This window comes from Aethalodelphis obliquidens, unplaced genomic scaffold, assembly GCF_003676395.1.
Source record: "Aethalodelphis obliquidens isolate GAN/ISIS:26980383/991018 unplaced genomic scaffold, ASM367639v1 scaffold59, whole genome shotgun sequence".
NCBI lineage: Eukaryota > Metazoa > Chordata > Mammalia > Artiodactyla > Delphinidae > Aethalodelphis > Aethalodelphis obliquidens.
In genome coordinates this window covers 3,345,206-3,371,396 of record NW_020838003.1, presented here as the reverse complement: position 1 = coordinate 3,371,396, position 26,191 = coordinate 3,345,206, and the positions used below count along the sequence as shown (strand labels likewise).

At 40.6% G+C, this 26,191-nt stretch overlaps 1 protein-coding gene across 1 annotated transcript in view; it reads left to right on the top strand.

Moving 5' to 3' along the window:
- Nucleotides 1–2,542: 2,542 nt before the first annotated feature.
- The window catches only part of BTC (betacellulin), a 39,525-nt gene continuing 15,876 nt past the window's right edge, over nucleotides 2,543–26,191 (top strand). Inside the window, exons 1-2 of the mRNA XM_027087613.1 lie at nucleotides 2,543–2,905; nucleotides 26,064–26,162. Coding sequence (XP_026943414.1) covers nucleotides 2,842–2,905; nucleotides 26,064–26,162 — 163 coding nt within the window. The 5' untranslated portion in view covers nucleotides 2,543–2,841. The remainder of the gene's footprint in view (nucleotides 2,906–26,063; nucleotides 26,163–26,191) is intronic.

The window sequence follows — 26,191 nt, the reverse complement described above, 5'->3', positions numbered from 1 at the left end:
TGGTTTTCCATAGAGGCTAATTCAATAGTTTTAAGAACATTTGAAAACCCTCTATATATACTACTAATTTTTAGTAATCTACAATGCATAATGTTTATCATTACTATAAAAACATTATATTCACCATTCATATTTCTTTTTATTCATCTACTCTTATTGAATTAAATAATGTTACTGACTACTAGGAAATCTTCCTATGCTACTGAATACCTTAAAGTCATAATTTGGAGATTACATGCTGACCTTGAATGGATACATTCTAGAATTTTCCTTTCTACCACCACATGTGTGTCTGTTTAGGTGTTGTGCCCCACAAATAACCACAAGCTTGTTTTGTCCTGTCCAGTGGAGGGGGAGGAGTGTCCCTGCTGGAGGCTGCTCTGTGTGAGAAGAGAAAACATGGATGCTTAAAGGCCTCCAAAGGCATCCACTTAAGCCTCATACCAGGTTCAGGAGGGCTGGTTTTATCGGCTTAAAGCTGGCACAGGAAAGACACGATTCAAGCAATCCTTGGCTTGGGGATTCTGGGAATATAAGTTCTACCTTGTGACTCTGTTACAGATTTGACCCATTCATCTCTTAGTAACAGCTCAGTTTATAATCTAAAGCATTGAGACACACCTCAGTTACACGAATGAGGCCTCATGAAAGTCAATTCTTGCCTCCTACTCTTCCAAAGTTAGTGGTTGGAACCCAGATTGGCTTTCCCCCTTAGTGAATGAATTGAGAGAGAAAAAAGAAGGAGGAGGAAGAGAAGAAGGGAGAGAAAGAAGGAAGGAACGCAGGCAGTAAGGAGGGTAGGAAGAAAGAAAGGAAAGAGAACGTTGCTTGATCTTGAAGAGCAGTTTGCCTGGGCGCGTGCTAGAGAGAGGAAGGGGACGATCCCGGAGAGACGAGAGCTGAGGAAGGCCCGAAAATGAATATTCCACCTCTTTCTTGCTGAAGATTGAAGCTTCGGTGCCAGGAAATTTGGAAGACATATTCTCTGGAGTATTTATTTTACTTCTGGCAGTAAATAAAGCCCTAGGGAAGGTTATTAATTTATCCGGCTTATTTAATATATTCAAGTACCCTATTTCATACTCCAGTGGCCTGAAACAGTTAATTTACCCTTTGAATGGCATGAATGGTGAACATTTACACCAAGTCTTGGCACTTTACAATATTCGACAAACATCTGGTATTTTTTGCTAGGTTTGCTTTATTTTTTATTAATATTTATGGAGAAGGAAAATAAAAATAATAATGTTCTGTTGAGGATACCAGGACAGTTGTTGGCTAGGGTGCCGTCTCAGAGTGAAAGATGCCTTCACCTGGGGCCCTGATCCTGAGGGAAGGAGACAATATCAGAAAAGAAAAGGGAAGGATGGAGATGGAAAGGAGGGAGATGATGTCAAATCCCCTTGGCTTCGTGTGCTCTTGCCCTTTTTATCTGGGGTGCAGTAACCACCTATCTCACAACCTTGAACTCTCTAAACCTCATGTCTGTCTTCTCATAGATGCTTTCTGAGCTGTCATGTGGGTGCTAGAATGGGATTCTGGAAATTACCAACTGATTTTTATTCCTCTGGGTATATTGGTTGCCTGGTGCGCTAAAATAACGTGAATTGGTTTTGAAATGAAATGTCACTTGTTGAAGAAAAGCACATACTAATTTGTTTAATTTAAACAATGGGGAGGAAAGGGAAGACATCTGAACTGCATTTCTTATGTAAATGAATGTTTATTGGACTTTCGGATGCTACAGAAATACAACTTCTGTACTGAGGAGGCATGATTACACATATTGATCAAGCAAGAGGAATATAGATCAGTAAGAAAACTGCTGTACCCTTTAGTTATTTTGGAGACAAATCATGTAAGGTAAAACTGGATGCTACTTTCTGTCTTTGAAAGCTGTGCGGATGCCTTTGTGTTCCAGGAAATGCTTGGTGCAGAACCATCAGATTCCACATCTCCTCAAAGAAGAGACGTGTTGAGGTAGAGATAGTGCTTGGGAAGCCCCAGGCAAAAAGGATTCTCCTTATTCTTATAGATCCAACAGAGTTGATGAATTAAATAAATAAATGAAAATACAATGGATAGACGAGTAAATGGAGAAATAAAAAAATATAAGTGACATCCTTAAAGTAGCTCTTGGTGAGCCCACACTCCCAGATATTCAACAAATTACGTATGGAAAAGAGAAGCTTGGTAATTGTCAAATGCCTGAGGTTAACCACAGTGAGTGTTGGCTCTGGTCCCTCCAGGACACCAGCAATTGGCTGAAATGAGGGGAGCTGGAATTCCAGAGCAGTCCGGGTCTGCCGTTCTCGCTCAGTGGGCTCGGGGAGGGAGTTTAGAGCCGGCTTGCTCCACGGCGGCCCGCAGGCCCCGCACCTCGGGCCCCTGCACGTGCTCTCTCTCCGCTCCCTCCCCACCTCCTCGACTCCCCAAGGGGAGGGAAATGAACCTTCAGGTGCGACCCAGCAGGGGGCGTGGGTGAGCTGACCCGAGGGCAGCCCGCAAGTGTCCCGTTGTGTGGGTGTGGGGTAACTTGGGTGGGAACGGCGTGGAGGCCACCACGACGAAGTCCTGCGCCTCGTCGATGGGGTGTGTGCAGAAAGAGCGCGGATAAATAGGAGGCTCCCTCTTCCCGGCGACACTCGCGTAGCCGGTCGGCCGCCCGCCCGGGGTGTCCGCCCACCCGGTAGCCGGGTGGCAGCCTGGGGAGTAGTTTTGCTTCCTGCTAGCTCCGGGATTCGTTTCCAGGCACCCCGTCGGGCGCCCGTGGCCCGGGAAGGGGGCGCAGGAGGAGGCGGGAGACTCGTCTCGGGGCTGCTAGGCCCGGCAGCGGGGTTGATGGCCCGGGCCGTCCCGGGCAGCGGCGCCAGCTCCCTGCCACTGCTCCTGGCCCTCGCCCTGGGTAAGTGGTCGCTGGAGACCCAGGAGGAAAGTCTAGGGTGGAGTCGCAGGGAGGGCGAGCCTTCCGCGCTGGCATTTGGACCCGAGGGGGCCCTGGGGTTGGCAGGGGCGGGTCGAAGAACTTGGACGACTGGGGTAGCACGAGGTTAAGAATCCGGCACTTGGGCACCTGGGGCTGCACCTGTTGCGGCGGCCCTGGGCGCAGGGGGCGGTCCGAGGGCGGAAGGGATCCCGTGGGCGGGCGCAGAGCGGAGGGCCTGGGCGCCGGTGCTCTTGGGCGTTGCGGCGCGGTGCCCGCGAGCGAGGAGGTGTGGCAGGTGGAGGATTTTGGGAAATCCACCACAGTGGGAGCCTGGGAGACTAGACCGAAAAGACATCCCCTGGGAAGAAGAGGAAAGGGAACTCCCTGGCTTGAGATGCGGGCCTCCGGGAGTGCGGAGCAGGGTGGAGAGCAGTTTGCCTGGGCGCGTGCCAGGGAGAGGAAGGGGACGACCCCGGAGAGTCGAGAGCTGAGGAAGGCCCGAAAATGAATTATTCCACCCCTTTCTTGCTGGCGAAGTTGAGAGGGGCAGGAGGAGGGAGAAAAGATTCAACTTTTGAGACCTGGATCTCCTGTTCCTGATAGGGAAACAAAAGGAAAGGGAGATGACATATTTTTACTGAGGGCAGTATTGATGAAACACATAGCTGCTTTACTTGGAGTATATTATTTCCTGTTTTAAGGAGAAGTTGCAGAGAGAAAACTTTTCTTCACTTCGAAGGTGAAACTTGGGTGGTTAGGTTAAGGACTACTGGGTGTGGTCAGTCACCTGGTGTGAGGGGACAGTGGCTAGTGGGAGAAGTGGTAGGATGCCTGGCCCTCCCGGAGGCTCTCCTCACCTCCTTGGGAGTCAGTGCTGGCAGAGAAAGAGCTGGAACTTCGGATGCTGGGGCAAGTTTATACTGCTGGAAGCAGTGTTCCCCTCACTCTCTAGTATGGGAAGGTAGCAGGTAGATACTTAAGTGGGAAAATCCTACTACCGCCAGACATCCCCTCTGCATCATGATCATTTGTGTGGGGTGCAGGCAGAGGGAAGGGAAACTGGCAATATTTTGTAGTCCTAGCTGGGATGAGGGGTAGGGACATCTGGGCTTGGGGCATCAATGCGAGAGGAGGGGCGTCTCCACAGCTGAAGTGTCTATGTGATGAGGACACTACCTTCCAGCCTGGAAAGGGCCAGGCTTTCTCTTATGGAGGAAAAGAGGTGGGATCTAAATGGAAACCTCCATTTGGCTGTGTCCTTGGAATAAGAGAGGTGCCTTAAAGGTGTCATGACCTTGGTCAGAAGTGGATCAGACTTAGATCATGGTTAGAGAGAAAGGACTGATTTACAAACCCCGCAGAGGAAGAGGTCAGAAACAGTTTGGAGTGATGTGGAGCCTGAAGAAGGGCAATGGGCCTGAGAGTTAGGCCTAGAGACAGTACTATGCTTTGCCAGCATCTCTTGGATGAAGCTGGCATTCTCTTCCTCCATTTGATCTGGTCTGTCCTACTGTCAAAGTGTTTACTGAAAATCTGCTACAGTCAGCAAGATGCCAGAGTATATGGGAATGGGGGTGGGAGGAGGGCTCAAGAGAGTCCTAAGACATGATTCTTGCCCTAAAAGATGTTACGTTGAAGTTGGGAATGCAGGACTAACAGATATAAAACAATAGGAGAAAAAGTCATGAAACCGGCGAAAGGAGAGCTCAACAGGGAGGGATGGAGCAGTGGGGAGATTGCATGGAGGACCTGAGTGGGTAGGATTGAAACTTGGCAGGATTTGAAATATCAGTAGTAGGGGAGAGAGGGGGACGAAAGGCAGTAAAAGCATTTAGTAAAGGGTTGGTGATGGGAATGAGATTAATTTCCTGGGGAGACAGGCAGTCAGCCTGCCAGAAAGTAGAACTGATGAGAGGCAGACAAATTATGAAGAGCCAAAAAAGCCAGGTTAAAATATTTTGATATAAATTAATAAACAGTTAATCACACACCATCATAGGCCTTGAATACAGAGTGATATAATACAAGCAATGATTTGAGGAGATAAACCTGGCAGTGGGGTGCAGTGTGGGAGGAGGGGAGAGGGCCAGAGGACCTGATTGTCTCAGGTATAATCCAGGCACAAGCTAATACAGGACAAGATTAGGGTGATGTACCAGCAGAAGTGTTGTGGTAGAAGTGACTATTTCAGGTTGATGGACATTCTTCCTTATTTACCATCACACGGTACTTTATTTTTTTCTCAAAACTTGTCAAAAGGCAGAAATGAAAAAAAACAAAACAGAATTCTAACCCAGTGCTGTTGTAACTCAGGGTAACCTAAGTGTGCAACTGCCTTATTGAATGTTTGGTTTAGGGAATTGAATTCAGTCTCTAGACTCCCTAAGAGGCTCCACTCCTTGCAAAATGCCAAAGGATGTAATTTGTTGACCTCAGTGTTTCCATTAAATGGTCCTATTTACTTTTAAGTCTCATTCCTAATTTAAGTCACATGTTATCTTATTTACTTCTTGAAAAGAATGTGAGCAACGGCTGTGTGATATTCTAGGTGTGTGTGCGCGTGCGTGTGTATGTATGTCACAGTGAAAGTGCCTTGAGAGCTGGTACTGAGCAGACGTTGAGACCTGGTTCCAGCTTCTGCCATTCTGTGACTTGAGATGTCTGTAAGTTACAATTCTCTGGGCATTGTTTTTCTCATTTATAAAATAAACGAGTTGCTTTAGATGAGACTAAGGTGCTTACCAACTTGACATTCTGCTGATCTTTAATGAACATTTCTACTGGGAATTTAAGAGAAAATTTTTTTACAATAATATTTAACTTCCATTTACTTGTAATGGGTCTTTGTTTCCTGTAAACTTTACCTTCACAAAGAGAGCCATGGATGCTTGCTTGTTTGATAAATACGGTAAAGGGGCAATAAATTTGTTTAAAGTTTTTTTTTTAATCTTGAAGAAATTGGACTCCCTATTTATTCTGTTTTTAAATTTCTCCCTCTCATCCAATTGCTATAACAAACTAAAGCTAAAATCATAACTAGTGAAAAAGGGAAGAAAACGTTTCTTTTTAAAAAAATGAGCGAGTTTTAAGGTCAAAAATATGTTCCCCTCCTTATTAAAATCCAAACCATTGATATATGTAAGTTGGTTTTTTAAGTTCTTCTTGAGAATATGAATGTATTCATGATGTAATATCTAGGTTTCAAGTTGCAAAGCAAGTAGGCGGCAGCAGGTAAAATTCTCATTGTACAAAGGAAGTAGCTGAAGCCCCACACAGTGAAGATTTTAGAATGTGCCTCTTCAGATATGCTTTGGGGCTTAGAAGAGCATTAGGAGTTTTTTTCCTCTTCAAAAATTCCAGGTTTCGCAGGCCACACTTGCATATTAACAAGTGTTACAAATCAAATTTTGCTATTGCTCCATTCTCAGTTGTTGTGTGGAAATTCCCAAATAATTCTGCAAGAAAGATCCCAGTAATGCAGACAAGCTTTGTAGTGCCCACTGAAGGTGGCCCTGCTGAGGCTTGGCCTGCAGATATCTGTGCTGAGGTCCAAGGTGCCCAGGACAGAGAGTGCATGTGTCTGTCCACACCCCTGGCACTGCCCCATCTCTGTTGAGACTGCTCACCCCAGTACCCTGTGCTCCTGAAATCCATGGAGAGCCCAGTGGGAAAGCCTCATCTTGTTTTTTTCTCACCCTCTAATAGTAATCAACTCATGAATGTCACTAGGAGGCTGAGGGGACAGTCAGAGAAACAGCACCAAACTGTTGTCCGGGTCACTCTTCTAATCCATGAACCATGCGTGTCAACTTCTCCTCTAGAATTAGTGTCTTCCCAGGAGGGTCCAAATAAGCCAGAATCTGGGCTGCATGCAGTTTAGGCTTAAGCCACGATCCTGATACACTTCTAAAACTGCACACGAACCCCTGGATCCACAAAGAATCCATATTCCAGTTGGTCAAGAGTCCGCCAAAGTAAAATTCAAGAGGAAAGTCATCTGATTAAAACGACTATGCTTTGTACTGCTGATGATGCAGTTTGCCCAGCCATATCTGTGTCTTAAAAGAGGAATCTTGGTAGCCCAAATGAAACTATAATTGCTAGATTTTAAAGAAATGAGGAGATTTTTTAGATGGTTGGAGAGAGATTGGGTATTTAATCTTAATTTACATCAGTTAGGTAGTAACCTACTTCGATTATCAGCAAGATCAAGTCAAATAGCGAAGAAGTACTTTTATTCATTCTTGACATTTTTTGAGGATATGTAGTATATTATTTACCTGACCTGTAGACCAGAAGCACTGATTCCGAAACAGTGACAAAATGTATAACAATGTTTGTGTTCAGCCTTCTTATTTCAAATTGTCTCCGTTGGTTGTATAACAGGATGAGTTACTAATATAGCATTTCTCTCTTTGCAACACCATGGATTTTCTCATTCCATTAGCCTTATGTTTGAGATGTTGAGATGTATAAAGAGTTCCTGGCACATAGTGGGAGCTGAAAACATATTAGTTAATTGAATGAGTGAATGCAAGTGACTGTTTGTGACAATGCCCAGGCATTAAAGGGACAGTATGTTCAGTAAAGAAAACAGTTCTATTTCTTGTTGGCAAAACATGCCCACTACTCAGAGATGATGTAGAAGGACGTGTTTCTTCATCTCTTCTTACTTGGGACTTGCTTCCCATCTTGATAGAGATCCTTTCACAGACGGACTTTTGTTTGGCAAGTAGTAAGTCTACTTCTGTTTCTCATGTTCGGTAATGCTACCTATCTCTCATATATTTGGTTCATATATTTGGTTCTCCCCCATATTTGAATGGGGGAGACAGTGGGAGATAGGACACTAAAGTATAGTACAATGACATATCACTGTATTTAAGAGGAACCCAGTTCTCCTGACTTATTTTAAAAGCATTTAAGTTCATTCTAGCAGTCTCCTACCGTCTTTGCTTTCTCTGCTGCCTACCCATACATCTGTGGCACCCCAGGCACTGGCTATGCCTCATGTTCTTGGACGCTTGGCTCTTCATCCCAGCCAGCAAACCTGCCTACTCATATCCCAGGCCCAGGCCATCCCAGCTGGTAGTGAACAGTTGGCATTGATCAGACCAGGTGTTTTCCTTTGGTCTGTGCCTAGAATCACTTTGGCCATCCTACTCTGACCCTATCCTTAAATGAACCTGAACCTGTGGGTGACTCCTGCACTTTCCTGGACTGCTTGCAACACTATGACACTTAGGGCACGCTCCTTAGGGCAAATGGAGAGAGGTGACCTAGCTTTACATTCCCCCTGATTGGACCTGTAGGCCTATTCCTGAGCAGTAAAAAGAGCATATCCTGCATCACCGTGATGTTGTAGTCAAGAGTGTAGACTCTGAGCCAGACCATCTAGGCATGACTCCCCTGTTGCTGCGATTTACCAACTCCTTAATCTTGGACAAATCTCTTAAACCCTCTTGGCCTCAGTTTCTTCATCTGTAAAAGCTGACAGCAATAGAACCAAGACTATTATGTGGACTAAGTGAGTTACTACATAAAGCACTTAAACTGTGTCTGGAGCATAGTTAAGTTCTGGATTAACATGAGCTGTTATAATGGATAATTGGAAAGCACGGAAGAAATCATTAATTTAAAAAATTTGGAGTTTTAAATTCTGGGTACTTCTGAAATGTAATCAGGGTCTACCAACTGGTGGAAAAACTTCCCCTTGCCTTTATTTCTCAAATTCCAGCTCCCACTAGTTATGAAATAGGCAATAGATAAAAATTCTCAAGAGTTCTCTTTTGGCTGGCTTTGATAGGAAGGAACAAATGTAAGAAATGCCACTGCAAAAGCAAAGTGCTTATCTGTTTCTAAAAAAAAAGGTCTATAGATTCTTCTTCAACTGCCAATTTTGATCCTAGTTTTATGCAGTGAAAAGCTTTCCAGCACTTTCCTGACATTGATACCCAAACCCAACATCTTAAGGTGAATCAGATAAAAAGTGAGCCTTCACTAGCAGAGAAAAATGAAATATTACAAGATAATTTTAATACTTTTAATCTCATCAAAATGGGGTTGTCTCATTTATTGGGGTTATGCAAATGATTGTCTTAACTAAAAAGAAATAAACTGTCATTTTGGAAGAATGAATGATGATGCAATGTCAAAGTTCATTTCTAAATGTCAGACAAATGGAAAATAAACAAGTTGTTTTAGAAAAGTTGTCTAATGACAAAATAATTTTGTTTAGATTTTAAGGAGCAGACAGCCATGCATAAATATTCAGTTTTTCCATAATAATTGTCTTGTAACATTGAGAAAGTTACTTAATCTCCCTGTGCTGCATTTTCTTATGTATAGAATGATAATAATGATAATAGTACCTATCATCTAGGGACACAGGTGTGTTTTGAGCATAAAATGGGATAATGCAGGAAAAGATTTTAGTAGAATAGTTGGCTAGAAAATGCTCAATATTTATGAATATTCTTAACTTTGTGAATATGTAGATAACTTTGAAAGTATTTCATAGGTATGTCTAAAAAGGAGAAATAGAATCATTGTGTTCATTTAAGCCAGCCGGAGTGTGTTTGTACTTTGATCAAAGGAAATTGCTGTAATATTCACCACTGGAAGCAAGCAAAGGAAAAAAAAAAAATAGAAATCTGCCTCCATGATAACCATGCTTTCAACAGTTCTTTAAACAGTTCCATTAGAATGTAAGTACCACGATGGCAGGGGTTTTTGTCTGATTTGTTCACAGCTATATTCCCAGTGCCTAGAGGATTATTGTGCATAGTAGGTGCTCAATATATATTTGTTCAAAGAATAAATCTGGGGCCTCTCTGGTGGCGCAGTGGTTGAGAGTCCGCCTGCCGATGCAGGGGACACAGGTTCGTGCCCCGGTCCGGGAGGATCCCACATGCTGCGGAGCGGCTGGGCCCGTGAGCCATGGCCGCTGAGCCTGCGCGTCCGGAGCCTGTGCTCTGCAACGGGAGAGGCCACGACAGTGAGACGCCCACGTACCTCAAAAAAAAAAAAAAAAAAAAAAAAAAAAAAAAAGTCTGAATGCAACCAGCCGGGGAAGTTCTCCTAGACCCGTAGCTTCTCATAGCGCGTCGCAAAGATCTTGATGTAAACCTTGTAATTTCAGCATGTGCCCATGCGCATGCTTTCCTAGCTGCCACAATCAGAAACTAGAACTGTTTTCCAGCATCTGTTTATATTCCTTCTTTAATGTCTTCGAATTTGCTAACAATGACTTATTTTAGACAGTTCCTCACTGAGATGGCGGCTGTACCTCCTATTCCGGAGTAGGCTGACCTGATAGAATGAGATTTGCTTATGACATTGAGATATTGACTACCACCATCGGCAAAATGGGAACTTATCCAAAAGCAAGAATTTATCCCGAACCAGTGTGGCATAGTGTTGGGTCGCTTGTTGGGAAGTACAGTCTTTATTTCTAAAACATGTAATAATGAGGAAGACATAGCTAAGTATTTGTACTATTTTAAAGTGTGTCTAATACTATTATAAAGTGTGTCTAATACTGTGTTTAGCATTAAGGAGAGCTGTCCAAGTCACTGTCTTTCCAAAAAGAGTTTGTATTATATTGGGTATAAATGTTCATCAGAAATGAAACATCGTATAGTAAGTAGTTCAATACTTAACGGAGTTTAAATTACCTAGTACAGACTAAACATCTCAGAGAAGGAGAATTTATTATGGGCTGAAGTGATTGTGAAAAAGATATCACCAAGGAAACAGGGAACTGAGTTAGTTTTTCCACGATGGTGGTAGAGGAAAAAAAATGGGAGAAAAATTAGAAGGTGGATAAATTAATTACTTTTTTTCTTGTTTTGGTGAAGCAGAGAGTGAGCAGACTCAAAGCATAGAACAAAGAGTTGATTTTGTGTAGTATTGAGGGAAATATTGACTGGATAAGGACTTGTTTTTCAGAAGGAGGACATTAGGCAGGATACTGAAATTTTAAAATTTTTTATTTTTTTTGCCGATGAGTGTCCTGGTTGTCATGCCTTCGGCTCTTTGGTCCTGAAGGGTTTGCTGGAGAAAACAACTCATCCCTGGCCACCAACACCCCTATCCCACAGGCAGCGTAACCTACACCCTCCCCCAGGATCCTGGATTCTTAATGCAGTGACATCTTTGCCGGATTTCCTAGGAATTGGAGCTAGGAGGTTTTCTAATTTACATAAATGTATGCTTTTAATTATATGTCAAGACCTTATTTTAAAATATTATATGGTCTCCTACCTGAGGAGCCTGTTTTAATTCTGTGGAAATGTCTAGACTCCATTTTTACTGGCAGCCCTATAGCTTGGTGAAGAGCTAAGTACAGATCAGAGGCTGACCTGAGTGGTTTGCTTCAAGGTTCCTAACCATGTACTGCTAGGTTTTCTAAGGCTGAAGGTGGCTCATAACCAGAGGGTAGTCCCACACCCATCTTAGAGTAGCAGTGTCACCTGGAGAAAGAGACTTATCCAAGAGGCCAGATTCAGGGAACTGGCTCATGACCACATAACACTTAGAGAGAGAGGAAACTAAATGGGAATGAACTTTATTTTTCTCACAGAAGACCTCACTTTATTCTATGACAGCTCCATTCTCTACCATTAAGGGCATCATTTTGTCCCTAACTCATGTTAGAAGGACTCCTTCTCGGGAGTGCAATAATAATGGTTAATGGGTAGCTACTGTGATATTTTCAATAGGGGAATCATACAGGGAGTGCAGTGGTTTTAAGATTGGTTTTACCTAGCCCAGAAAGCCTGGACCAGGCAATGGAGAGCAAGGAATAAATTCAATAAATATTTCTAAGCAACAATTTATATGAATGACTTGTCTAAGTAACAAAAAAAGTATTAAAGCTGTTTCCAACACTGTTAACCTGGGAGAGAACAAGAATTTATGGTACCATATGTGAAAGAGAACTTCCTTTTTCTGGTGAGGATGTGAAATGCTTTTGAGACATTCAAAAGTCTTACGAGCATTTGGAAACATGGACGTTGACTTCAAATTAGAGCAGTGGACCCCAGGTCTGATTGTTCTTCCAAGAAAAGCAAAAAATACAGATTATTAGGCCTCTCCCCAGACCTACTAAAGTCTGGTTGACATGTCCCTATGAATCTAAATTTTTAAAGACTTTTCAGGAGAAGAAACAAATTTTCCTTCTGGAATAACTACAAATAATAGAGGTGGATACTCCCCCCTCTAAGAGGTAGAGCTTAATTCCTTGACCTCGTTGAGTGTAGGCTGGATTTGGTGACTTGCTTCCAGAGAATAGAGTATGAAAAGGAAAAAAAATAAATAACCTTACAGTGTAAAAATCCCTTAACCAAGTGGTCAGGGTAAATGTCATCAAAGATGCCAAATTCCTAAGAGTTTTGACACATGAAAAGGACATTAATGGAAAATTGATGAAGTCAGAATGTAGTCTTGAGTTTAGTCAATAGTAATCTACCAATGCTGGTTCTTAATTTTGATAAATGTACCACGGTAGTGAAAGATGATAATATTAGAGGAAATGAAAGTGGGTGAGGGGTGCACAGGAATGCTGTGTACTTTGCAACTTTTCTGTAAATCTAAAATTATTACAAAATTAAAAAAATATTACAAAAAAGACTCTACAGGAAATTTTAATGGCCACCCAGTTTGGACAATCATCTGGTTAGAAAATAGGGCTGAAAATATAAATGAATCATTTAGCTGATTATAATTTCAGGCTCAAGCACAGTGCCTAGCACACAGTAAACCCTCACTACATATTTGTTCCAACACTAAGTCTATGGGTATTTCGTGAGATCAAATGGCATTATAAAAAAGAAGACCAAGGCAACATCATAGATAGAAAGTAGAATGGTGGTTGCCAGGGATTGGGGGAGCGGGAAATGGGGAGTTAGTGGGTATGGAGTTTCAGTTTTGTGAGATAAAAAGAATTCTGGAGATCAGGTGGTTATGGTTGTACAACAATATAAATGTACTTAATATCATTGAACGGTATATTTATAAATGATTAAGATAGTAAGTTTTATGTTGTATATATTTTACCACAATAAAAATGATCAGAAGAAAAAGAGGACTGAAAGTAGAGTGTTGATGACACCCATATATGGTGTAGGTGTCAGAAAAGTAACTGGCAGAGTTGAGTGAAAAGGGAAGGATAAGTCAAGAAGCCAAGAGGAGGGTGATTTTTAGATGGAAGATTTGGGAAGTTCAACCATATCAAATACTGTGGAGATGGACGAGGCTGAGGCTCCGGAGGAGGTCACTGGTGAGTGAGCTCTGAGGAAATCATTGATGCTCTGGAAAGACAAGAGACAGGAGATTGATGGGGAAGCCAAAGACACACACACGCACACACACACACACACACACACACACATAACTGAAAGGATAGAAAGATAGAGGTCAGGGTGGTGGGTAGAAAAGAGAAAGTTTTGGTTATGAGAGTCAATTTCAAATCGTTGAAAAGGTGACCCAGCAAAGGTTTCCTCTGTGTAGTTCAGAGTATACAACTTGGATTAATGAACTAACATTCCTGGAAGACAGCTCTCACATTAATTTAGGAAATTTTCTCCCAAGTAGAGCTCTGAAAAAATGGAATCAGCTGCCTTGGGATGCGGTGATCTTCCCATGCCTGGGCATGTCTGTGGTCTGGATTGCATTCACAGGAAGCTGTGTAGAGGTGATTCCTAGGTGAGGTAGGAGTTGGACCAAATGACCACCAAAGGTTCTTATGACTCCATGAATTATAGACGCTACTATAATGTTACTTCACTTTGGGGGTACTTTGGAGGTTGGTACTGTCAGCTGACTTCTCTGCAAGGAGAAGGCGCAGGACAGATGGAGACCTGGGGAGCTAATGGTAAAGACTTTTGAAAAAGAAAATCACTTGAGTGACTTCACTCCCGCCCGGCCCAAACTGTATTCCACCATGTCTTTTCCTGAATAGAAATATCAAGGTTAACATCACCAATAATGCCATGTAGATATCATGTACCCCTCATATGATGTGATGAGAGGACATCTTGGGACATAGTATCAATCCCTTGCCCCAAGCTCAGTTTTTGCCTTAAAGATGCTGCACTCTTTATATTTTACCAACTATTAAGATAATAGTTATGACCTGGGATCCTGTTGTGATGGGGAAAAACCCTAGCATAACTATAATTGATTAATTATTTTGCAAAAATTTCAAATGTTATTATTTCAGGAGACAAATTTCTAACATTGCAAATTTCTAACATCCTATGATAGGAAACTTCTGTGAGAAGATTCTCCACTTGTTTTTAGATAAATGATAATTATCCTGTAATAGAGGGTAAGAAGAACAAAATGTGATTTAGATGCCAGGTGAAACGATACACTTTCCATTTGCCTTCGCAGAAGGGTAGCAAAAGAAATGCACCCCGTTCTTTCTTAACGATTTCTACCCAACAGCATTCACCACTATTAAATACTTCTTGATTTCTAGATTAGTCAGCTGCTTTATTCAGGATGTGGTGAACAGACATTGAAGTTTCAACTGGAAACGTGGTGTGACTATTTCTTAATGAGTCATTTTCATAGGTCACACAAGAAAAATCAATTGAATTATTTCACAGTCACACCACACACATCAAGAAGGCCCTTGTTTTTTTTTTTTTTTTAATCCTTATTGGAGTATAATTGCTTTACAATGGTGTGCTAGTTTCTGCTTTATAACAAAGTGAATCAGTTATACATATACATATGTTCCCATATCTCTTCCCTCTTGTGTCTCCCTCCCTCCCACCCTCCCTATCCCACCCCTCCAGGTGGTCACAAAGCACCGAGCTGATCTCCCAGGCCCTTGTTTCTTGATACTTCTCTGTATAATTCTTCACTCCAGCTGGACATCTTTACTCATTGTCCCCCAAAACACACTCAGCTCATTTCTACGTCATTGCCTTCGGTCCAGTTTAGCTTCCAACTTCTTTTGTGAAAGTTTTCGCTATAATTTCTTCAGCTTAACATTGCCTCTTTTTGGAATTCTATTAGAATTTATTTTCTTTATACCTGGCAATTGTACTGTCTGATACTGATTGATTGATGTTTCTGGTCTCTGCAAATGGTTTGATCAATAAAGATAATAATGGGTTAAAGTTAAGTTGGCTTGAGTTATCCTAACTCATTTTAAGGGCCTAAATTCTGGGGCTTTTTCAGGTTGGGAGAGCATCTACTCTGACACCCTATGTTCTTTTCTTTACCATTATTAAAGCTTGATGACTGTTTCCTCATGGGTCAGAGGCTGTGTTATCGCTGGATCCAGAAGCCAACTCCACTATTCCTCCTCACTTTGCACTCAGATAATCCTCCTTGATAACAAATTGTTCTTTTTCCATGGTTCCTTTTGCCTCCTCTCTTTGAACTATTATGGAAATTCAGTGATCCCAGAGATTTTCATTTAAAACGCTACAATGTCTGACTGTCTGGTCCGGCCTTATCATAAAGGGATAGAATTCAAAACGTCAAGTTTTGACAACTGATGGTTTCTAAGAAACTAGCTCTAGGTTGCTATAGGGTTCCCATTCAATTTAGTCATTGTTGTCACAGATTTAATAACGGTCATGGCAAAAATAAAATGGTGGATTTACTGGCAAAGGCATTATCGTGGTGTTGACAACTTTCAGATATGTGAGTTAATTTATGTATGACAGGTTGTTAAATTACTTCCCTCTCTGGGCTTTAAAAATATAAGAGTGTGGAGTTCTTTTATGAGTTAAAAAAATGTTATCCATCATTCTAAGCCCTTCTTAAACACCAAGATATTGTTTATACCATTTGGAATACAATGTTTTTTGGAGGCGGAGGAAGGAGGTCATATTCTACTCCCCTGATTTTGAATGGACATAAACTATTTGTGAAGACCCTCTTATTTTTTCTCTACCCTTGTCTTGGCCTCCCCTCCTGGCTCTGAAAATCTGGAAACCTGTCTTTCAGTTTTATAGAATTGGCAGTCCTCCAGGTGGTGTGATTTGAGAGACCTTAGAAAAATCCCTCCTTGTCCTGGAACAAGGCTCCCCCAAGGTGTCCTGGTGCCCCAAATCCTCACTGTACTGGGACACAGAATCGTGCACTTCTTAAGGGCCTTTCAACTACCTCCCCTGTCCCTTGATCAGCTCTCCACTCATACCAGCTTGCCCCTCTTTTGGGACTTCGAGGCCGTGTCCCAGGGCATGTGTTCTGGCCTCTCACTCACCAAGGGGCCAGAGATTGGGGGAGGCAGCACCCAGTGGGGAAAATTTTGTCCAAAAGAAAATGGGTGATGGAAGTGACTGGGGCAGAGAAATTCCTCCTTCATTCTTTCTTCTGTGAGCAGCTTCAAGACGCAGTTCCTTTCTGAACCTTTTACATGGCCCTTGGATGAGTGAATGTGTCACTCATTTCGGTGTCTTTGTGGCTCACTCTGGAGCTGCACCCAGCATGATGGGTACACACATTGCATTGCTTTGCCTCCTTCTCTGCTTGCGTCCCTTTTTCTCATTCTCATGGCCCAGAGCTTGTACCTCCCCAATAAAGTGATAACCCCTTAATCTGTGTCTCAGGCTCTGCTTTCCAGAAGACCCAGGTTGACGCACTTGATTCTAGAGTATTTCTCTTGAGTTAAGCAATTTCTCTCCTTGCAGGTCTGCTTTGAAGGTAAATACATTTAGAAAGGGAAATCTATGAAGAAATTATGTTCTATTAGGGGAAATGTTAAAGCAGTAGGAGGATACTGGTTTATAGGAGGGGAAAAGACAACAACAAAAAAGACAGAAAAGGAGTTAAAAAATGATGAAGGAGAACATCAATGTCAAACTTAATCTATTTCACACTTTTTTACTCAGCCACCCATAAGCTCAATGTTAAACAGCATTTCCACCACTTAATATATTTTTTCAACTCCCTTCTAGACATGTCCTCTTTTTGGACATAGAAAATACTTTTTGTGTATAGTATGCACACTCAAGATTCTGATTTTCTTTTTGACAATAAAGATACATTGGGAAATTCCCCAGATGCTTATAGTTTTTACTCCTAACGTTGATTTAAATTTTAAAATTTTGTTAACTTTATTTTTCAGAAATTAAAATTAGATCTCTAATCAAATATAATCCATTTGACTGTTAAATAGTATCATCTAAGATCTGACTTTATCTGTTATATTTGTATCACTGAATCACTTAACTAACCAACTGAATCAGTAACTCCCCTCTGACATAAACACCATGCTGAGTACTGGCAGAACTGTGCTGAAAATACAAAGAACCATACATGCAGAAGATGGCATATTTCTATTAAGCAGTTGAGGTGCATTAATGTCAAATATCTTTTTAAAAACACTGGAGAAAAGCAGCATGTGGAAAGACCAACATACAGATTTTCCTCATTGAACACATATGTATAAGTGTACTATAGAAGTATAGTATGTATGTATTTATCTTTTTAGTTTGTTTCATAAGCATATTTTATACACAAGTCAAATCACATCATAAATGTAGAAATTTGTCAATATTCATTAATGAGAGTTGAGAATCTATATGAGTAATAAGAATTCTTTTTTACTTCTGTTCTCTTAGAGCTGCTATTCTGTTGAGTGCCTACCTTGTGCCAGGCATTACCGGGGTTAATAATTCATAATTTACTTTTTGCACTTTCTTTAAACAGATAGTTAAATCGTTACCATGTAAGTTATATATCATGGGCCTCAGTTTACAGATGGGGACCCTGAAGTTCAATGCTGAGTAACTTAATCTTATCACAAAGCTGGTGATTAAAAGGTACATTCAGGATTCAAGTACAGCTCCATTTGACTTCATATCTTTTTCCTATTAATCTATACTGCTTCCCTCTAATATAAATGAAATATCAGAGATCTGACTGTGAAATATTCTTCTAATTTCAGCTTATATTCATAAATTGACACATTCTCTGTTGATTTACAGTTGAATTGTCTAATGGGACATGGAGTGTGGTTTGATTCCTAAAATAAGATTGATGTGACATCATAGGAAATCACTGGATTTCTACTTGTAAACACAAGTAGAAATTAGGGTATCTAAGAAGATATCCTAAGTTATCAGAATATACTGTATGGTCATTTTGAGATAATGTTATGTTTACTTAAAAAATATAAAATGTACTTGGCTCTAAAAATGGAAAGTTCAGCTCAGAGATGAGGCAAATACAGCATATATGACTGTTTAGGTTGGTCACATTTGATCTTTTTAAGTAGTTGATCCAGCTGGTGTATGACTTACCTCAGCGTTAGCAGTAACTTTGAGACAGTGGGTCATGCTCCTTGTCAAGCTGTGTCTCTCTGAATGCTTGTATTGTTCCCAATGACTTCATTCTCCGTGACGGCTGATGGGGATAATACTTTTAATACATTCTGTAATTTTTAATTTGAGAATCTCAAAGTGCATAAAAGTAAATGGAGCTTTGACTCACTAAAGTAGAATTGGGTTTCTTTTCCTTTTTGTCTTTCATTTTATGAGTGGAGTTGGTATTTAAAAACCAACCCCAGAGAATATGGGGACATGTGTATGCATATGGCTGATTCACTTTGTTGTGTAACAGAAACTAACACAGTATTGTGAAGCAATTATGCTCCAATAAAGATCTATTACAAAATAATAAAATAAAATAAAATGTTCCACTAAAAAAAAAAAGAAAAAAAAAAAAACAACCCCAGAAATAGGAACTCAATATCCAGTCACTTAGCAAATGCAGCTAATCTAACATTATTTTGTTTTATTTTGGTTTTATTCCTTGAATGCATCTGCGAATTCTGCAGGTCATGTGCAGCAGGGAGGCATGGGTAATAGGCGGAATGAAAGAGTAAGAAAACAAAGAGATTGTGAAATATTTGGATGACAGGTAAAATTTAACACAGTAACATTTAAAATGGGCAAGTACAAAATCGTTTCTCAGATTAAAATGAAACAAAACAGAGCAAAACCAAAAAGAACAAAAAAGCCACGAATACACTGCTTTCCGACAGTATAAGTGGTTTAAGAGCTTCTATTTATTCTAAGCAGAATAAAACCCCTGTATTTAATGGAATAGTTAAAAAGGGCTGATATGCTATGCAGCTGCAGTATCAGGAATATGGTGCCCGCAATGTGAGAGGTGAGAGCCCCACTCTATTCTGTCTTTGCCAAACCATGTAAAATGGCCCTGTATTTTAACCTTGTTTTTAAGGAGGATGTCAAGGCTTATGAGAGGTCTTGATGATGTCAGGTAAAATACGGTTGGAGGAACCAGGATGTTTAGCCTGAGGAGGAGAAATCCTTTCAGGAAGACTTGATCTCTGGCTTCAAATATACGAGGATCAGTCACGAGAAAGAGAGATTAGACTTATTCTAGGTGATTCCAATGAGCAGAGTAAAACTATGGGAAGGCAAAAACCAGTTCAACATAAAGAAGCATTTATAGAGCTTTAGAAATAGGTGCTTAATTTTTTTTGAATGAATGAATGATTGTGAGTGAAAGAATGGATGAATGGTCTCATTGAAATGTGATGCCTTAGAAGGGAGTGAAGTCTCTGTGCTGAAATTTTAAAGGTGAACTCTCCCAGGGGATGTTTTTAGGGGAGCTGAGGGTTGGTAGGAGATTTGAATACCTCTAAGGTTCTTACTAATTCTGAAATTTAATATAATTTGTGACTCTTTTAAATGAAGATCTTATGTTTTCCATATCTAAGTTTGGAGAGAATTGCAATGGTTCTCAACCAATGTAATTTCTCCCCCAAGGAAGCACTTGGCAAGGTCTGGGGACAGTTTTGATTGTAACATCTCAGTGGTAGGTGGAGGAAGGGAGGGGGATGCTACTGGCATTTTGTGGGTAAAAGCCAGGGATACTGCTAGTCATAGTACAATGCACAGCATCCCACAGCAAAGACTTATCCAGTCCAAATGCCAGTAATGCGGAAGTTGAGAAACACGTTAGATGTTTCCCACTCATTTTAACCAGAACTTGGATTTCCTTGAGCAATGAGGTCAGATGTATTGAATGTAAAATACATTTAAGCTCTTATTTTCCAAAGACTTTCCATTCACTCAAAATAGAGTTATACTTGCCAGAATTACTAACTTTGACTGCAAAGAACTACATCGCACTTGCAGAAGTGGCCCTGCCTTTTGGGCTAAACTGTCCAACCTCTCTGCTCTGTCATTAATTCATCCTTTGCCTCTCTCCTGTACCTTTGGCATCTTCCTGTCAATGATCTTTCATAATAAAACAAAAGCAAAATAACTCTCTTTTTTTCTGTACATATTGACTAATCTTAACCCCCCTCCCTTTCTCAGTTCAACATCTGTGAAGAGTAATCTCCAATTATTTGCACAGCTTTCATACCGTTACTATTTCTTTAGCAAGAAACTGCTAGTGCTTTTTGGTTGTCAAATCTACTGCATGTATTTCAGTTCTTATCTTTAATTCTCCATCAGTTTTTATACAGTTGACCAAATGCTTCTAGAAAACCTCTCTTCTTAGTTCTGTGGCTCTTTTTTTTTTTTTTTTTTGTGGTATGCGGGCCTCTCACTGTTGTGGCCTCTCCCTTTGCGGAGCACAAGGCTCCGGACTCGCAGGCTCAGCGGCCACGGCTCACAGGCCCAGACGCTCCGCGGCATGTGGGATCTTCCCGGACCGGGGCACGAACCCGTGTCCACTGCATCGGCAGGGGGACTCTCAACCACTGCGCCACCAGGGAAGCCCTGTGGCTCTTCTTGATCCCTTGAGGACTCTTCTCTTTCTGCCCCTCTATTATATTGAGTTTTTTCAGTACTCTATCCATAATCAGCTTTCTCTTTTCACATGGCTCTTTCTAACAGATCAATATGTGTGGCGTTAAGTACCAGTTTATTTCTCATAACTCCTAAATGTAGAACTCGTAGCTATGACTTCACTCCACAGCTCCAGATCTAATATCCATTTACTGTCTCTAAATGAGACACAGTCATCTCAAATTCAGAGTGTCTGAAACTGATTTTTTTTTCCATGCCTGTCTTAGTCAGTTTGGGCTGCTTTAATAAAATAACATAGACTTGTAACAACATTGGCTGGTAAACAACAAACATTTATTTTTCACAGTGCTGGAGGCTGATAAGTTCCAGATGAAGGGTCTAGTAGATTCAATGTCTGGTGAGAGCCTGCTTCCTGGTTCATAGACAGCCATCCTTCTGCTGTGTCCTCACATGGCAGAAGGGGCAAGGGAGCTCTGTGAGGTGTCTTTTACAAGGGTTCTGATCCCACCCTCACAACCTAATCACCTCCCAAAGGCCCGTCACATCCCATTAGGGATTAGGTTTCAACAAGAAATTCAGTCTACAGTAATCCTCAACCTGTTTGTCTTCTCGTATACCTTATATTTGTGATTGGTACCACAATCCAGACATTCACTCTAGTTACAAACTCCGGAGTCATCCTAGACTCCCTTTTCCTTATCTCCCACTCTAGCCCATTAGTCACCAAGTCTTTTTTTTGTATTTCACTTTGTGAATTTCTCTCGCATTCATTTCTTCTTCTCCATACAGATTTGTGTGCTAGCGCCTCATTTAGGTGTGTCTGAAATCACCTGTATTTGTATTAAAGCAAACTTTACAAACTGAAAGAAAAGAAGATGGTCATGTTGCTTCTCACTTAAAACTTTTCAATGACCCCATTTTAGCGACATAACAGAACTCAAAGTAACTAACATGGCTCTTAGGCCATTTGTGACCTACCAGCCCTCCAGTCTCCTCTTCCATCACAAGCCCCAATCACCCTCCAAGCGAACTAGACAAGTTATTCATGCCATGTCTTTTTATAAGTTGTGCCTTTTATTTAGAATGCCCTGGTTCATTACAATTTTATTTATCCTTTTCTTAAAAATTAATTCTGTTTTTAATAAAGTAATAAATATACACAAATTTTAAAAAATCAAATAGTACTAAGAAGTTTATAATGATGAATAGCAGATCTTTGTACCTGCCTTCCTGCCTCTTCACCACCCTAGAATCAACCACTTTTGACTCCTTCAGGTGCCTCTTCTGTGTTTATCTCTGTATTGCTAAACAGTATGCTTATAATGCTATTTCTTGACTTGTCAAGTTTAGACTTTTACCTATTGAGATTCTCTTCTAATTCTAGTATAGTTACTATAGGGGTGATACTCAAAACACTTAAGAACTAGCACAGCACAGATTATGATTAATCACAACCACTTTCCCCACATGGTCTGTGTTGGCTAATTACTGGTCCTGATTTTATGACAAATTTTGTTAAATTATCAGTATTTACATTATTATTACCCTATAAATATTGTCCACTGCTGAAACAAATAATGTACTATAATTATGTCATAGTACATTATAACATAATTACTTGCTTACACAATTTTCATTTTCTAGAAGTTATTAATTGATGTTTTAAAAAATCATTTATTACTCATTAAAAACTCACCATAATTCCCGCCTTCTCAGTGAGTCTTTGCTGCCAGGCAGAGTTGATTCTCTGCTCTGTGTTATTCCTGTATTACCTCTTTCGTACTCATCACACTATACCTTATAGATCTGTGTGTCTATCTTCCTTGTCAAAATGTGAGCTCCTTGAGGTTAGTGATAATATGTTATCTTTGAACCTTCAGTGCTGTGCACCAGTGCCAAACACAAAATGTTTAATAAATATCTGTTGAGTTATGGATGGAACAGGAGTGGCCTTTGTCTTTGAAGCAGCCTTCAATATTGGGTGGATGGTTTTGTGAGCATTTCTCTGATTTCTGAGTCGCTCCATACAGATCACTCACTCAAATGCCTGTCAGGGTCTACACAGTTAAAATAAATGAACGCAGCAAGCCCGATGGGGTCTGTGGCATTTAAAGTGGTCACGTGCTACTAGGCTCTAGCCAGCTGTTGCCATGAAGGTGTTTCAGATCTGTGTTGCCAGACCTTCTGCTTTTCAAATAGAAACAGGAAAATCTAGGCTTGATATGAACTGTCATGATTCCATTTTTTAAAACTATGCAGACAAAGTAAATGGTTCTTCAGGCTCAAGCTCGATTTGGTTCATAAGCACCAGCTGATGAAGATTATTAGTGGGAGTAGGAGGGACTGTGGACCCTGTCCCAGAGCCTTGAGCTTGGCGTCCGGTTGGCCTGAGAATGTCTCTACCGCAAGGGGTCCTCCACAGGGGCTCTACCCAGTGGAATTCCTTTGCCAGCTGATGCCAGCATGTGGAGTGAGCCTTAGCAGAAGAGAGCCTGGGCTCAGCCTGCCAGAATGTTTGGAGGGCCAGGCAGGGTTTCGATGGAATCAGGACTTGCTCTGTTATGTGGAAATAAAGAATGATGTGTTAAATCATAAGTGATAGTGGGAAGGAGCAGAAGAAGGGTAAAAATTGTATACTATGTGCCAAGCCCTGTGTGTGCCTTTTCTTATGTTACTCAACTTAGGTTTTACAATAGCCCTGAGGCAGAGATATTGTCATCTTCAGTTTGCAGATGTTGAATCTCTATGAGATTTAGTTTATTTTTCAATTTCCATCATCAGAACAGATCAACTGCAGAATGAAAGCCTCTTGAATCTGCCCATGAAGAAAGCCCATGTATGGGATTTTAAAAATGATTTAAATCTGTTTTTATAGTAAAAAAGAAGACGGTTAAAATTTTCCACTAGAAATTGATTGTTTAGTTTGTTTGTTTGTTTATAGGTTGACCTAAGATTGGTCAATCTTTCAACATTTGTTGAATATCCATTGTATTCTGTGTTAGATTCCAGGATTACCAAACTGATTAATATACAATTCCTGTGCTTGAGAAGTCATAAATGATTGTTTCTGGTTTCTTCTAAGTGTGAAAGGAGGGAGCCAGGTATTGGCATAAAAGATAGGAAAAATCTGGAAATTTGGTTGCCAAATTTTTGTTGTTGTTTTTTTAAAATTTTGAGCTATTCCTTTTTTCTTGTTGCAATCAACAGAATATTCAGATAGAAAAATAAGAAAGTGCAAATAAAGAAAATTAAGGAAAAAGTCTTCTTCTAACCATTGTGGGCAACTCTCTACCTACTTACATACCCAACTTTTTGGACTATTTATCTGTATGGATATTTTTATACTTATCACAAACAGATGCAAACACTCAGATCCCACTACATCACTTTTCTGTAGCCTGCTTCTCTTACTGAGGAATATTTTGAAATGTTTGAAAATCATTTTCTATGGCGGAATAGCATTTTATTGCATGGGAGTATTCCCTATATTTAATCAATTCTCTATTGTTAGATATTTAGGTAATTTCTAATTTTTTATAACCCATGTCACGTGGAGAAATTTTGTAGCGAAATCTTTTTATGTATGTTAAATTATTTCCTTAGGAAAACTTACTAGAAATGAAATTACTGGATTTAAGTGCATGTACAATTTTAAGCTTTTAGCTTTTAGTACACATAGTGCTAAATTGTCCTCCAGAAAAGTAATACTAATTTACCCATCCCCAATGGATATGAGTTTCTATTTCTCTTCACTGTTTCCAATGCTAGTTACCACCTCTTTTTTTAAAAAAAAATTTTTTTTCGAATTCAATAGAGATAGAAAAGAATTTCTGTTTTGAAAAACTCTTTTTGAAGACCTTTTGGCCTTTGACCTTTCTGGATACTATTGTTCTCCGGTACAATACTATCACTTCGTGTTTTGGTTACTTGGTTGGCTCTTTACCTGCCTTAGTAGCTTTGGAGCAGTTTGAGGGTACAGCATGTCCTATCCACCTGTGTGTTTCTGGGTGCTCGTGGATATTGGTTGAACTGAATTGTACCGGAGGACATGTGTAGTTTAGAACCTTGGCTAGATGTAAAAATGTCAATACAATCCGTGGGCAGGTTACTCTGTTCCTACCAGTTACATAATAATGAGAATTTAATTGAACATCGATTATGTGCCAGCAGTGTATTAAGTGCTTTGCACACTTACCTGGATGAATCCTCACAATGCTCTGAAGAAGAGATAATAATCATCTCCACTTTGCTGATGAGGAAACTGAGAGGTTATAAAACTTGCCCAATGTGCATTGGCTGTCAAGTGGAAAAAGCAGGTTGTGAACTCAGGAAAAGTTAACTACCAAGCCGTCTTATCTCTCCTCCACTGCCCTCCCCTCTCCAACTTCTTATTATAGATACTTAAAAATATATATAAAAGTAGAGAGAACAGCAGAGTGACCCTTGATATACCTACCACCCGGCTTCAGTAGTTACCAATATGTGGCCAATCTTGTTTCATCTATGCCTTTCCCTCACTACCTCACAGCCCTCTTCCCTGGTTGGATTATTTTAAAGCAAATCAGAAATTCATTAATTTCCTTAATAAGTATTTAAATACATATCTCTAAGAGATATGGACTCTGTTTTTTGTATCCAAACCACAATATCATTATCACACTTGAAACTATAACAATTTCTTCATATTCTCTAATGTCCAGACAATGTCAGATTTCCTTAATTATCTCATAAGTGACTTTTACTGTTGCTTTGTTTGAATCAGGACCCTCGCAAGGTCTACACTTTGTATTCTAAGCTGTCCTAACCTCAACACAGTGTTCCTCTCTTCCCCATGCCTTTCTATGAAGCCTGTCCTTGTTAGAGACAGAGGTACTTAGCTGGAGGAATTTGAAAATTTTAAATAATTCCTATGAATTGAATATCTAGTTTGCATCTCCCCAGAAAGAAGCACACTCAACAGTTTATACCTGAAAAACACTGGGTCCGTGTGGCATGGAGAAAATACATTGCTACGCAGGTTCATCATCCCTTCTCCCTGGAAATTCATCAGTGTATTCATCCGCTGGCTGAGAACTCCCTCTGTTCTTCTGCTTGTAGGATAAGGCTCCATCACAACTATGGTCAAGTCTCCTCATTTAAGGGGCCAGGGCTTGTCAGATGTAAGTGCTACTGGCCTGAAAATTCTGTCTTGAGCCCTGAGCTTAAAAAATGAGACACGCTGGCCTGTGTAGCCCTCCCTTGCTGCGGGAGAATGACTTGGAAATGGAAAGCCTTGTTATTTTCATAAATCGTCATGACTTTGATAGAACCTTTCACATTGAGCACATTTTCATTGAACGAGTTTTCATGTTTGTTTTGGTTCTGTTTTAAAATTGAAGGTCTAGTGATCCTCCACTGTGTCGTGGCAGATGGGAATTCAACCAGGAGTCCTGAGAATGATGGCCTTCTCTGTGGAGATCGTGGAGAAAATTGCCCAGGTAATGCATAACAAGCGATGCATTTGTTT